General features: G+C 27.6%; 1 protein-coding gene across 1 annotated transcript; it reads right to left on the bottom strand.

The window, feature by feature from the left end:
- Positions 1-4,171: 4,171 nt before the first annotated feature.
- Positions 4,172-5,995, bottom strand: LOC110626906 (elicitor-responsive protein 3). The gene is made up of 5 exons (XM_021773093.2): positions 5,675-5,995; positions 5,374-5,439; positions 4,832-4,955; positions 4,622-4,739; positions 4,172-4,518 (listed from the first exon to the last, which is right to left on the bottom strand). The coding sequence occupies exons 1-5, from the start codon at positions 5,739-5,741 to the stop codon at positions 4,501-4,503; spliced, it is 393 nt and encodes a 130-aa protein (XP_021628785.1). The 5' UTR covers positions 5,742-5,995; the 3' UTR covers positions 4,172-4,500.
- Positions 5,996-14,947: the final 8,952 nt, after the last annotated feature.

Genomic DNA, 14,947 nt, shown 5'->3' with positions numbered 1-14,947 from the left:
CAAAATTTGAAAAATATAAATAAGCTAACTAACTACCTCCTTAAGCAAATTGGAGTCTTAAGAGGAATTACCTTCCCAAACAATAGTCAACTCAGGGGAGAATGTAAGTATTGTTACATTGAGAAGTGAAAAAAATTTGTTGCAAAATCCTCGTGAGATAAGTAGTGGACACAACCAAAGTGCAGCCCTGTAGAATGAAATTCCAGCACCTGAAGTAAATAGTAAATCGACATCGGTACATAAACAAGCTAAACCTAATCAAACCTGATTTTTCTGATCAAGGTTAGCAAGTCCAAAAAGGAGAAAGAAGAAAATGAGATCTTTGAGAGATTTTGCAAAGTGGAGGAACCAAAAGTGGAACTGAAGTCGTTGCCCAGTCAACCACCTCTATTTATGAATGATAATCACACTTCATATAGTTTGAAATTACCATTTCAACAAGTATTTCTCAAACGATTTCATGAAGGATTCAAGATGGAACCAGCTAAGGAGGTCATTTTAAGTGACTCAACACCAATTATTTGATGGTCATAATGTTTAAATAAAGTCTAGCTTAGACTATAAATTAAAATCATTTCTTTCATTATCCTCCTAGTTATTTTTTTTAACTTCATTAAAAAAATATAGAAAAAACAATTTTTTTTGGCAAAAAGGAAAGCAAAGACATAAAGATATAATATGCACAACACTTTCGATGATTTTATTATCTGATATGCTTACAAGAAGTAAGTCTGTGCTTTTAATTATGCCCACAACTAAACCTACGATACTGTCTCCCGTCCATCAACAGTTCTTCTCCTCCCACTAGAGAAGTACTTGAATCTCTATCTTTTGTTATTTGTTGATTTAAATGTGAATTTTAAGTGTGGGGGAAGAATGTTTTTTTTTTTATAACTTACTTTATATGAATTTATTCCACATTTAGAGAAATGTGACTTAAGTGTGGGGGAGAAGTTTAGAGAGTATATGTCTATGTTCGTGATGTCCAGTTTTGTTTTTCTTTAGTTTATTTATTTTAGTTTAGTTTTATTATTTTATTTTTGTTTTAATTTTTATTCTGTTCTAGCTTTTGTTTTATGTTTATTTATCTATTTATTGTTTCTTTTTCTTTTCTAGATATAAAAAATAAGATCTAAAGAGTTGTGACTTTTAGAGTTAGATTGAATTACTTTAGGTAACTAGCAAAATGACTTCCTCTTATTTTTTTATACAAATCATGAGCGATTCTAAAATTTATCTCTATAGGTTAAAATGTACAAACTTCTATTTAAATGAACTGATATTGCTTGTTACAAGATATGTTAGTGCATTCTGAAATTTTGCTGAACTTGCTTTGATGAGTCTTAATGAAGAATAATGTCCCGAGAAACCTAGAATGTTAAAAAATAAATAAGATAAATAAATGATTCACAAATATTGGCCGGTTTAAGTGGTACGACATTTGTCCTTTTAAGTAAGGAATGTCACTTATGAATAGAGAAAGCCTATGACTGGAAGAATTATACCACATGCTTCAAAACATACCATTAATGAGATGATTTATCATCACTGGTTGGTTTGAGTAGTTCGAACCAATTCCTCTTAAGTAAGGGATGTCTCTTGTGAATAATAATAAAAAAAACTAGTGTTGAAAGAGTACACTCCCAGCTGATAAAAATATCGAACCAAGATCATCAAATAAAAAAAAAGAAAAAAAGAAAGAAAAATTTTTTCTGTGTTCCTTAGTGAAAATTACAATTTTAGAGACTTCCTTAATTGGTTGGATAAATATTTCTTTATGTATTAACTTAAAAAATTATTGAACTAAATTGTGTAATTACATATTAAAAATGAGTTTGTTGCATTTTAGCTTTAAAAACTGTGTTGATATTTCTTTTATGATTTGTATACATTGATGAGATCTTGTTGTAACATGCTAGTTGCTTAGTGTGATTTAGCTTAACTCTTTAAGCCATTAATTTTAAGGATGGTAGATAGCTGCATGTGAATTTTTAAGATAGAATGATCAATGAGTAAATGCTTGAGGACAAGTCTGATCTAAGTATAGAGAAATTGATAATCTGCATATTTTTGTAGTTTTAATGTTCTGAAACACTTAGATTTTGAATTTAATTTTACTTAAAACATGTTGATTTATTTGAGTTTTGATATCTTGGTAGGATAATCAAGGATTGGAGAATAATAAGAGAAAAATCGTATTTGGACTTTATATTCTGAAATTAAAAAGAGTTATGGATATAACTAATTTCACAAGAGAATAAGGAAGTAGAGTCGTACTTGAACTCTAACTCTCGGACGTACTGTGTTATAGATTACATAATAGGCATAACGTATTTAATGAGAAGAATCAACATCCAATTTCAAATCTGATACATAATCAGAAAATCCTCATATATCAATACATATCAGACTCTACACTTTTGGAAAAAAAAAAACTTTCCATTTTATTTTAGTTACTAGTATTTAGGCTGAACTAGGATTTTTAGTACTATATAAAGATGATATTTTGATGTATAACATCATCTTTTATTCTGAATTAATTTTAGGAGACTGAAAACACTCTTCTTCTTTTTGTGTGTCAGCCATGAATATGTGTGGCTAAATTCTCATTTTCAGTTAAATGATAATTAAAGTTTCATCTCAATGGGTTGTGAGATCTAATTGATTTTATTATTTTATTATTATTATCTTTTAGTATTTATATTGTTCTTATAACTAGTGTTTATTATTACTCTATTGATTGTTACAATAAGGGCCCATTATGCAATTATTAGAATAACATATTGCTATTCATATTAGTTAAATCCGTAATTGTTTAGTTTAGTCTGAAATAAGTGATGAATTATGTTCCGTAAGACTTTTCTAAAGAACAATATAATCTAACTTAAATGAACCGAGTATCTCGCGTTTATTAGTTAAAATCAAGTTCTTCTAATTTTTAATGCGATAATTGGATTAAATTCTAGGAGCGTCTCCTACGATTGTCCAAGATTTAGAGCTAATTAACGAGTGTCTCTTAGCTAATTTAAAAACTAAGGAAGGATTAGGTATATAAAATATTTTTAATATCTATAACTGGTTTATTAATAAATAATTTAGAATTATTTTTGCATTTGTGTTCAACCAATAAAACTGAAACTAAGATTAATTTTTTGACTGAATTCATCTCATATTGATTTTCTCTTTAAATTAATTTAATTTATTTTTCCATTGAATTAATTTTTATCTCTTTGTATTTAAAATTTCCTAATTTATTTTTATTATTATTTTTATTCATTCAATAGAATTATTTCTCTTCGAGTATTATGGAATCGACCAAATTATTTTTAATGATTTCGATATCCATAATATTTATATAGTATTGCTTGTTCTAGTATAGTGAGTTGCTGGTTACCGATTTTTTAAGTTATCTCCTCCTTTTAGATCTGGCCAAAAGCCCATTTTATATTCGATTTGATTTATAAGTCGAATTGGATCGGTTTGATTTATGATGATTCAAAAATAGTTTTAATTTTTTTACTGTTTCAGTTTGATTTTATGGGGTGTTACGGTTCTGATTTCGATTCAATTAAATCTAAAATATAATTGATATTTTAATTTAAAAAATTTTTAAAAAGGTAAAAATTTAAATAAAACAATAAATAAGAGTCTTAAATATTGTTGAATGCATATTTTATTAAATAAATAAATTGTACAAATGTACCATTTACATAATATAAAAATAAAATAATATTATATATAATATAAAAAATAAAATTATTACACTTAAATGAAAATAATATTTTTTACAAGTTAAAAATTATAACTTAATTATTGATAATTTAATTTGTTTATACATCAATGAAATAGTTTTATAAAATAATTTATTTTATAAATAAAAAATTGAATTGAAACTGAATAGGACTATAAGTTCAAAGCAATCGAATTTCATTTTTATTTTAGTTTTGCTTTACAACAGAGATAACTAATTAATCGATCTAATTCATGGTCCAAACTGGACCGTAGCCAAGTCTATCTCCTTCACATTAAAAATTATTATTATTATTATTATTATTATTATTATTATTATTATTATTATTTACGTTACTCGCATCATATTTATTTATAAGTTTAACAATGTTCTTGATATTTAAATTAATATATATACTAAAAAATTAATGAGAATAATATATTTTATTATAGAAATTATGAGATATTCATATGATGTATTAATTACTGATAAAAGTATAAAATTTTTACATGGATATGTCAAAGCCAAGTCTGTTTCAACATGAAAAGATTCTCAAATTCGACATTTCACTATACATCAAAACAAATCTTCGGCAAAGAAAATAAAACACAAAAACAAGTCCTTACAGCACATCCACTTAAAAGCCAGACCAGAGCCAGAGACCTTCACTGGGCCAACAATCCCCAAACAACGCCATTTCCAAAACAACGTACTTAACAAGTTGCTTCATACTCTTTCCATCCTCCGAAGCTTTCCTCCTCTGCCTAGTATCAACGGCTTCGGCCACCCTACAATGAGCAATAACAAACACGAACTTCAGTTATCAGAATAACATTATCATTGATAATTCGAAAAACCCAGAAAAAAAAATAAAGATTTATCTCTAATTACCTGAGCTGGAGTGAAGGTGAGGGCCACTTTAATCTCTCCCTTGTATTTTTCTTCTTTCACTACTCTGTATGCTGTTGGTGGAATGTTACCTCCCAAAAACAATGGCTTCAGAGGAACTCTGCATGTATTACAGAACCCAAAACCAAGAAGAACTTTTCAGCGTTTTATGAAATTTTTTAGTTTATAGATGGAAAACTTAATGGAACTCACGTTGCTTCTCCAACAAAATCATGTGCAATAGGATCCTTGTCCATGATTTTCAATATGAGTTCTGTGACACCCTCTGTTATTGTAAATATGAAATTCTCATTCCACTTTGGTTCACTCCCTTGCCCTGCACCACTTTTGTCCGTCAATATCCGGCATTTTGCCCAACCAGGTTACAAAAAAATAAATTTTCTCATACCTGAGTTTTGGAAAAAAGAAATTAATTATTAATTATTTATTTATATAGAATAATTATTTTGTTAATAAAATAAAATTTTTAAAAATTAAATGATTTATTATGAAAAAAAGTATGAAGTCAGTCTTGAGTTTTACTAAATTTTAGAAATTACAATTACCTTTTTTTTTTCTCAAACTCCCAAGGTGAGTTTTTTCTTTTTTTTTTTGTTTTTTTTTTTTACACTCTGCCTGAGCAAAAAGCCTGTCAAGATAAATGTTGCAATGCAAAATTTTGCCAATAATCTACTAAAAAAAAAATTGAAATGAAGGTAAGAATTGAGAGTGATTAGAGATCTGAGTCTGACTACCTGAAGCAACACTGCTTCTCTGCTCCTGGCTACGGCAAATGAGGACGACATAAGGATCCATGCCCTCTGTTCATATATTATTTTAAAACTCATCAATCTAGAAATGGAAGAAAACAATACAAACAACAATCCATTGCAGACCATAGAGATTGACTCTATAAGGAAAATCGTCAATGAAAAAAAAATATATACCAACACACAAACAGATTAGACCAAATAACAGAGAAAACGAGAAGTGATTTCACAACTGAAAACCCATATCTCAATTTTCAAATCAAACAAATGATAAATTTAGGCTTACTGATGCAATCAGTGTTTTCAAGACCCTTAGCACTAATGAGAAGGACTTGGAGAGTTCCTTGAGGCATTTTCTCACACCAAAATTCAAAGCCAAAAATATCAAATTTTTTATTATTTTTTTTTAAAAAGGAAAACAAAAGCTGCAAATATAATAGTTGAAATAAGATTTTTCTTGGATCTCTGCCTTTTGGGTATCTGTGTAAAGAGGAAAGTGAATGATTAATGAGGACTACTAATGCTGATTTATAATGAAAGACTTAGGCAGGACATGGATGCCTTCCAAGGCGATAACCCAATTACGCGGTTTTTTCCTTTTTTTTGAGCTGCAAAACAACTTCCATTAACAAGCTGAAATGCTTTTTTTTTTTCATGGTTAAGTAAATGAATTTTCTTTTGAAAGTTATTGCAATTGATCTAGAAGATAACGTAAGCCTTTTCTACCCATTATGAACCTTACACCATTTAGAAAGATATAAAGTAAAGTTGCGTAGGGTACAGTTTTATAAAATAGGATTTTTTTATAATTTTTAAATATTAAAATTTTATTATTATTTAGAAGAAATAGAGATATTCAGAAATGTTTAGTTAAAAACTATTTACTAAATTGATGAATTGAAATTAATTTTTTTTTAGAGATTTTTAAAAATCTCCAAAAGTCTTGCCTTAAAATCCCCTCTCACTACTCAACACAAATTTTAAGATTTTTAAATTTTGTAAAACTTTTCATAATTTTAAAAAACTCTCCCTTAAATAAGTTCTTAGTTTGTTTAGGTGATTTTTCTCAGTTTGCTTACCGTCCTCTCACTACCCAAATTCAAAAGTCGCTCATAATTGGTTGAAAGTGTAACTTAGTAGAAACAAAATTTTTCTTCATGGGATTTGTACACCCATCAAATAATAATAAAATATGTCAAAAATTTTATTAAAAAAAATTTAATAAATTTAATACTTGTCTTAAATGGCCATGTATTTCATTAACAATGCAATAATGGTGTTAATTCATATTCTTGATGAAATCAAGATACATTTATATGAATCACCTTTATTTTATGTTTGAATCGTACTATAAATCTTATTTCATAAGTCTATTATAAATGGATTATAGATAAAATTTCGTATATAAAAAAATTATATATAATTTTTTAAAAAAGAAAATTCAGTTGCGACTCTAAAAATAAAATATAATATAAAATATTTATTATTATATTTTTTTATAATAATTTATTAAAAAATATAAAAATAAAATAATAATAATTTATCAATAAATATCTATATTCAAATATACAATTTAAGATTTATAATAATAATATTTATTGATAAAAATGTACAATCTACGGAATATATAATAATATCTATAATTAAATTGTATCCTTAGAAGTCAAGTACTATGAAAACTTATCACTATCCATTAAATCTAATCTATATATTTTTTATGTTTGATATTAATATTTTAATATTTAAATTAAAAAAAATATGGAAGCTGCAGTTTCAGGAATTACTCCATGATTAATATTCATTTTTTATTTTAATATTTAAAAGTAAAAAAATAGTGTAATAAATTAAAGAAAAAATAATTTTTATTTTTATATAATTAAAAGTAAATTTTTTATTTTTAAATATTTTATTATATTTACAAAAAAAGACACTATCACTAACGCGTTCAGTGCTGACATATTAGTATGACAAATTGTCGATTGTATTTGACAAATGTGACTGACCATCCTGATTGACTTTTTTCTTTTTTTAATTTATTCACAATTTATACTCATGTCAATCTTTGGGTAAATAAGTTTCAACTCAACACCAACACGTAAATAAATTTTTTAAAACTTATCTTTTGATCATTTGACTGTGTATGATTATAGAAGAAGTTCTAATTTAGTCATTGAATTTTATAGTCAATAATATTGAAATCCTTGTATTCAGGGGCGGAGGAAAGGTACGGCAAGGGGCACGTGCCGTACCGGCGACCAGAAAATGCTTTGAAGGGGTATGAAGGTGCCGCAGTGGCGCAGCCGATGCCCTATCAAAGGGAAGCTCCTGACTCCGCCACTGCTTGTATTCAAAAATTTAAAATACTATTTAATCCCATAAATTTTCTTTTGTTAGACACTTAAGTCATCCATCTGGTTAAATTAAATTAAGAAACTTTCTCTCACCAGGGTTAAGATAGATAATTTTTTTTCTCTTATGGATTTTTTTTCTCTAAGGCCCTAGGCCTTTTTCTCCTACAGTCCCTCTGGCTCTCCCGTCTTTTTAAGTAGGGAATAGCTCCTCATTCAACATGTGTGTCAAAGAAGATGTAGATACCTTTTTTGAGTTCCTTTTGTTGTAGATTGGGCTTCATGGGAGAGTGTTCTTTTAAATTTTCTCTTTGAACTATCTCCTCTATGGATCGATTTTAGTCTCTTATCAACAGAAATTGTTGTGTTTGTGCTGCGTTAGTGTTTACTTTTTTCTATATAGATAAGGTTGAGAACATCAAATTATTGTTCATCTTGCCCTTCGTTCGACAAAAGGTGTAGTAAACTTGTTTGCAAGTGGTATATCACAAGAAATTGTGGATGGCCTAAAAGGCATGAGGGAGTTGCCAAAGAGCCCTTGTGCCTCCACCTCTCATTGGTGCAAAGTGAATCTAGAGATTTTCTCCATCGTTTGGTGCTTTGTGGCTTTTGGACCATTTGTGCTTCTATGTTGTCTATTCTTTTTTGAGAGACTACTTGAGTTCTATGTTTCTTGGCCCCCTCCAGAAGATGGCCTCATCCGCAACTAGTTACTTCATCATAAGAGGAGTAACGCTAGTATCTGTAAAACAAAATATAGGGAGAGAAGAAAAATCTCATATTTTTCTCATTGAATGATGTGTTTATATACAGGTTTATTGATGATTCTAGAAAAGAATGGAAAGAATTTGTTACAATAAAATTTGTACAGTTGTTCGCTAAAGAAACATCTAGCAGATTCTAAAAGAAATGTTCTCTGCCTTCTTGAAGGGTTTCTGCCTCCTTTTGGGCTTAAGGCTCGAAACTCTTATGTGTATTTTGGCCCAACGTTTACTTATTCTCGGCCTTTTATCCAAAAATGCGTCATTTGTTATTTGATTCTTAACACTCCCCCCATAAGATGGAGACAGGTTCAAACTGATAAGTCTCATCTTTATCAAGTAGAATGCTGAAGACGAAAGTACCAAAGGGTTTGGTGAAAATGTCAGCGAGTTATTATCTGGAGGAAATATACAGTGGCAAGATTAACCCTTTCTCCAACTATTCACGAAAAATATGGCAATCGATGTTGATGTGCTTGGTGCGCTTGTGAAAGATCGGGTTGGCTGATATGTGGAGAACGACACGATTATCACAGAGTAATTGAATTGGTAAAGGAGGTGAGATTTCAAATTCATGCAACACATTGTAGATTAATTTGAGTTCGTAAACTGTAGAAGCCATGCTTTTATATTCGGCTTCTACGGTTGATTTATTGACTGTATTTTGCTTTTTTATTTTCTAGGAGATAATTGAGACCCCTAAAAACACGCAGAAGCCCATTAAAGACTGTCTGGTAGTCGTGCCTGTCGCCCAGTCAGCATCCCAGGGAAAGTACAAGCCTCTGTCAGGACTTCCTTTAAGGTACTTTAATACATGAATAGCTACCTGTAGATATGGTATTCTTAGGTTTTGCATGTATTAAGATAACTGTTGAGTAGAGTAGGTAATGTCTAGACGTGTTAGGTTCAGATATAAAAGTTTCCCAACTAGGCGTCTGTACTGTTCTAGGTCTACAAGTAAAGATTCTTCGTCTGGATTTAACTTTGTACTAGTAGGAAATTGGAAAGTTGTGGCTTTAGCTTCGAGTAATCCAGTATCTTTGAGTATATCAAAGATGTATTTTCTCTTATTCATGAAAGTTCCACTTTCTGATCTAGCTATTTTGATGCCTAGAAAGTATTTGGCATATCCCGAATCCTTGATTGCAAACTTGCTGTCTAGGTATTCTTTTACCTATAAGATGGCTTCTTCACAAACTCCAGTGATTAGTAAATCATCAACATAGAAAATTATAGCTAGAAATTTATAGTTAGGATGCATAGTGTCACAATGATCATATGCAGATTGAGAGAAACCATATTACTTTAAATTACAAGTTAGTGTTTTATTCCACTGCCTCCCTGCCTGTTTTAACCGATACAGACTTTTAATCATATTGCAAACTTCTCCTTCTTTTACTTTCATGTATTCTGGTTGTGGTGTCATATAAATATCTTCATCAATGTGTCCATGCAAGTATGCATTATTTATGTCAACCTGGTGTATTGCCCAATTTTATGCAGTAGCAACTGCAAAGAAAATTTTAACTGTTACTAATTTAGCAAGAGGAGAAAAATGTCATGAAAGTTAATACTAGGGATTTGACTGAATCTTTTGGCAACCAACCTTGCCTTATACCTATCAATGGTACCATCTGACTTGTATTTCAGCTTGTATACCCATTTGGATGTAATAGGATTTTTTCCTTTGGGTAGGTCTATGAGAAACCATGTATGATTGTTCTCCAAATCCTCTAGTTCTTCTTGCATAGCTTTTAATCAATTTCTGTCCTCTCTAGCATGCATATAAGATTTAGGTTCCTTGGTAATAGAAACATTAGCCACAAAATTCACATATGAGTCACTAAAAAAAGGTGTTAGGAAGGAAAGAGAGAATGATGAAATGGGGTCATTTTCAGCATAGCCACTGGATGCCTGTGTCTTTGCTGATGCAATAAAATCTAATAACCACATTGGTCTAGTAGTAGCCCTGCTACTTTTCCTGAAAGGGTTGGGTAATGTAGGGATTGATGTCATAGGTTGTAAGGATGAAACAGGGGATGAATCAGGTGATTTTGAGGATTGTGTTGGTGATTGTTCTATGATTGTGCTTTGTTGAGGAGTTTTAATTTGTGATTCTTCATGCACTATGGGCAAAGGTGGGTGGCTATTTGAAGAGAATTCAGAGTGAGGGATATATGGAAAATGCGTTTCATAGAACATGATATCTCTAGATATAAAAATCCTTTTTTCAGACAAATTGTAGAGGTTATAGGCTTTGGAACCTGTTACATACTAAATAAAAACACATTTAGTGGCTTTTAGGGCAAAATTATCTTTATGTGGCTGGATATTAGTGGCAAAATAAAGGCAATCGAAAGTCTTTAAATCTGAGTAATTTGGCATTTTTCCAAATAGAGTCTCGTGTGGTGTTTTCCAATTTAGAACACTGCTAGGTAGGAGATTGATTAGGTGAGTAGCTGTTAAGATTGAATCCCCCAGAATTGTTTAGGTAGCTTTGAACGAAACATAAGGGCCGTAGCAGTTTGTAGTAGTTGCTTGTGCTTTATTTCTACAATACTATTTTGCTATGGTGTGTAGGGACAGATTTTTTTATGAATAATTCCCTTTGTCTTGAATAAGTCTTCACATGAATCACTAGCAAATTCACTAATATTGTTTGACCTGACAATTTTGATAAGCTTTTGAAACCGACCATGGGAATAAAATCTTGTAAGGTTCTCAGGACTCTAGTTTTATTATTTAGTAAAAACGTTCAATTTGCTCTTAAATAATCATTCACAATGGTTAAAACATATCTTTAACTCGAACATGGAACTATGATATATTTATTTTTATTTTTCTATCTTTCTAAAGTATTTTTTTCACTTCTATCAATCTCATTTATATATCATATTTTATTGGAAAAATTATTTTTTTAGTCTCTAAAGTATATCATAATTAACGGATTTGTTCTTCTATTTTTAAAACTTAACACTTTCGTCCTTGAGGTTTAATTCCGTCAAAATCCAAGGTCTCTCCATCAAAAATTTATGTTAAGTCAACAATTTCCACTTAGTCAAATGAAAGAGAATAAATATAATTCCAAAAATATCCTTATCAATACTAAAATAAAAAATTACTATTTAGTCCTATAGTATGGAAAAACTCATTATTTAGTCACTCAATTTTGAAAAATATATTAAAATATCATTGACATTTTAAAAAACCTACTAGTTAGTTACTCTATTAATTTTTTTTTTTGAAATAGGGGGTGGGGGGAGTCGAACCTTTGACCTCACAAGGCTACAAGGATGCACTTTCCACTAGGCTAAGCCTCGGAGTGCAGTTACTCTATTAATTTTATCACTAAAAATTTTACTATATATTTCATATGGTTTAGCAAAATTATTAGTTGGTCCCTCAAATTATTAAAAAGTTTACTAATTAGTCCCTCTATATCAGGGGTATTTTAGATTTTTTTTATAATACTTAATGACTAAAATTAATGGAAAAACTAAATAGTAGAATTTTTAAAATATCAGAGACATTTTAATAAATTTTTTAAATGACGAGCAGTGATTGACAACGAACGGCATCACAAAAGTAATTTTTATTGAGTTTTAACTTTTTATTTTTAATAATTTAAATTTTATATATTTTAATTTTTATTATCTTTACTGAATTTGAATCTTAAATTTATTGAAAGTTTTATTTGTTTATGGAGATTGAGTTTAAATTTTGACGAAATTAAACTTAAGAGATTAAAGTGTTGAATTTAAAAAATAGAGGAACAAATCTGTTAATTATGTAATATCTTAAAGACAAAAACTTATTTTTTTTTAATTTTTTAAGAGATGGATCTATAAATTTATAGGAATTAAATTTCAGGAATTAAAGTGTTCGGTTCTAGAAATGGTAATATGATCTTTTTTTTTTGTCACTAACGACATCTTTTACAGAGAAAACTCTAATTTTAACGGAATTAAATCTCTAATATGAAAGTGTTGAATTTTAAAAATAAGGAGACAAATTTATTAATTATATTATACCTCAGGTATTAAAAAATATTTTTTCTTATTTTATTCTAAATTGATATTTTACGAAAAATAGAAAATAATATTTTATTTTTTTATTAAAAATATTTATTTATTTTTATGGAATCTATTACTACCTAATTATTTTATGGGACCTTCTATCTCTATATATAATCTTAATTGACTTGCTAAATTACTTTTTCATTCGATCCTAACTTATATAATAATTAACATATATGTTTTATTGTTTTAAAATTTAATAGTTTAGTCTGTATATTTTAATTTCATCAAATAAAATTTAATAATTTATATTTTTAATTAAAATAATAAATTATCAATAGAAATAATTTATACATTGATTATTATATTAATAATTTCATCTAAAAATTAACTATAAAAGTATAAATAAAATGAAATTATATTAAAAATAATTAATATTTATAAATTAAAATATTATGTTAAAATTTTTAGAATAAAGAGATGTATAAAAAATAATAAATAAAATATTTTAATTATCTTGAAATTTAATTTAACACATTAAAAATAAATTTATGTTAATATAAACTACTTTTTTATGATTTTTTTAAGTATAAAAAATTAATTATATAATTATTTTATTAGCTTATTCGTTTTTTAAAAAATTTAAGATTAATATTATCAAATTTATTAATATATATATATATATATATATTAAAATTTTCACTTTATTATTTTATAATTACCATTTTATAAATTTAAGACTTTTTATTTTATAATTTAATATTATAATTATTATTTTAATACTTTTAAATAAATATAAAATTATCATTATCATATAAATAAGTTATATTATCACTTTACTATCTGATAATTAATGTTAAAATTAAAACTCTTATCTACCAATTTAATATTATCAAAATTAAAATTTATTTTAAAAATTTTATTTCAAAATATCTATTTTATTATGTATTTTTTAAAATTAAAATAAATATTTACTAACTCCAAATTAATTTAAATAATAAAATTATTATTCACTTTAAATTTTCAATATAATAGTTAATAATATAAACAACTTATTATCTTATAATATAATATTACTAAATTTATTATTATTATTTTATAATTATCAATATATGCACATAATTAATTTTTTAGAAAATATTAAAATGGTTAACATTTTTTTTTTCTGAAATCAAAATGGTTAACATTTAAAATTAAGTTTATTCTTAAAATTATAATCTATCACTGTAATGATTTATATTTTTTCATAATTTTAAATTAATTATTTATTTATTTTTCAGAATTCATCGATATTTAAATGTGTTATTTTGATAATTTTATATTAAAATTTTAATTTTTTAATATATATATATATATATATATATCATAATTTAAATATTTATTTAATTATTTAAATAAATTGAGATAATAAAAATTATTGTCCACTTTAAAATTTAAATATAATTGTAAATAATAATTTATTATATGATAATTTTATATAATTAAAACTATAAATTTTTTATAATTACATAAAGAAATTTTTAGATTATATTAAAATTGTTAGAATTTTTTTGATATATAGTTCACAGTTGATTTTTAAAATTATATATAATCAATTTAATTTTAAATTTATAAATTTATATTTATTATCTAATATTTTAATATTAATATAATTATTTTATTTTTTTTTTTTTAGAAAAAGAGGGATAGAGCCCTTATTTTATTAATCTAGGCCATGAAAGCCCCAACCTATCAGCATCCAGTAAAAATTTAATAGTAACAGGAGGCCATTGATGAATTTTTAAATTAAAATCATCACCAATGGTTAAACTAGTCAAACGATCTTTTTACCATCTTGACTTCCCAGCTTCTATTGATAAGATCACGACAATTCCTCACCAAATTAGCAACTCTAAAAACTCCTGCACCTCTACCTGCAAATAAATCTAACGCAAGTTGAGAATCCATTTGAACTTCAATCTTCTTCCACCCTGAATCCCATGCTAATACTAAAGCATAATATATTCCCCATAGCTCAGCTTCCATTGCTCCACAATTGCCCAAAAACCGTTGAAATCCCAAAAGCCATCTACCTTCATTGTTTCGAAAACAACCTGCACAACTTGCCCTTCCCACTGACAACAATGCACTACCATCGGAATTCACTACCACCCAGCCTGTTTCTGGCGGCTTCCACCCAACATACTTCAAAGACCGGCCTTTCGGTCCAGACCCAGCTTGCATCGAAAACCTCCGTGCATGAACATATTCTTTTGCTCGAAACTGAATAAAGGACGCATCAATAGTATCCTGGTCATTATTCTCATTAAAAACCAACAAGTTTCTTCGCTTCCATAACCACCAAACAGCCGAACTAAAAAGCACATCCCATGGTATTCCATTAGCCAATAACCCTACTTTTTCTATATTAGCAGATAGCCATAAAGACACATTC

Source organism: Manihot esculenta, chromosome 1 (genome assembly GCF_001659605.2).
Source record: "Manihot esculenta cultivar AM560-2 chromosome 1, M.esculenta_v8, whole genome shotgun sequence".
Classification (NCBI taxonomy): Eukaryota; Viridiplantae; Streptophyta; class Magnoliopsida; order Malpighiales; family Euphorbiaceae; genus Manihot; species Manihot esculenta.
This window is presented reverse-complemented; position numbering and strand designations above follow the sequence as displayed.

What these genes read in the sequence shown, in the direction of transcription:
- LOC110626906 (XM_021773093.2), bottom strand. Translation starts at nt 5,741, where the DNA reads ATGCCTCAAGGAACTCTCCAAGTCCTTCTCATTAGTGCTAAGGGTCTT. An exon ending in TGAAAACACTGATTGCATCA is followed by an intron (nt 5,440 to 5,674) that starts GTAAGCCTAAAT and finishes ATATATGAACAG; the next exon opens with AGGGCATGGATCCTTATGTC. An exon ending in GAGAAGCAGTGTTGCTTCAG is followed by an intron (nt 4,956 to 5,373) that starts GTAGTCAGACTC and finishes AAAGTGGTGCAG; the next exon opens with GGCAAGGGAGTGAACCAAAG.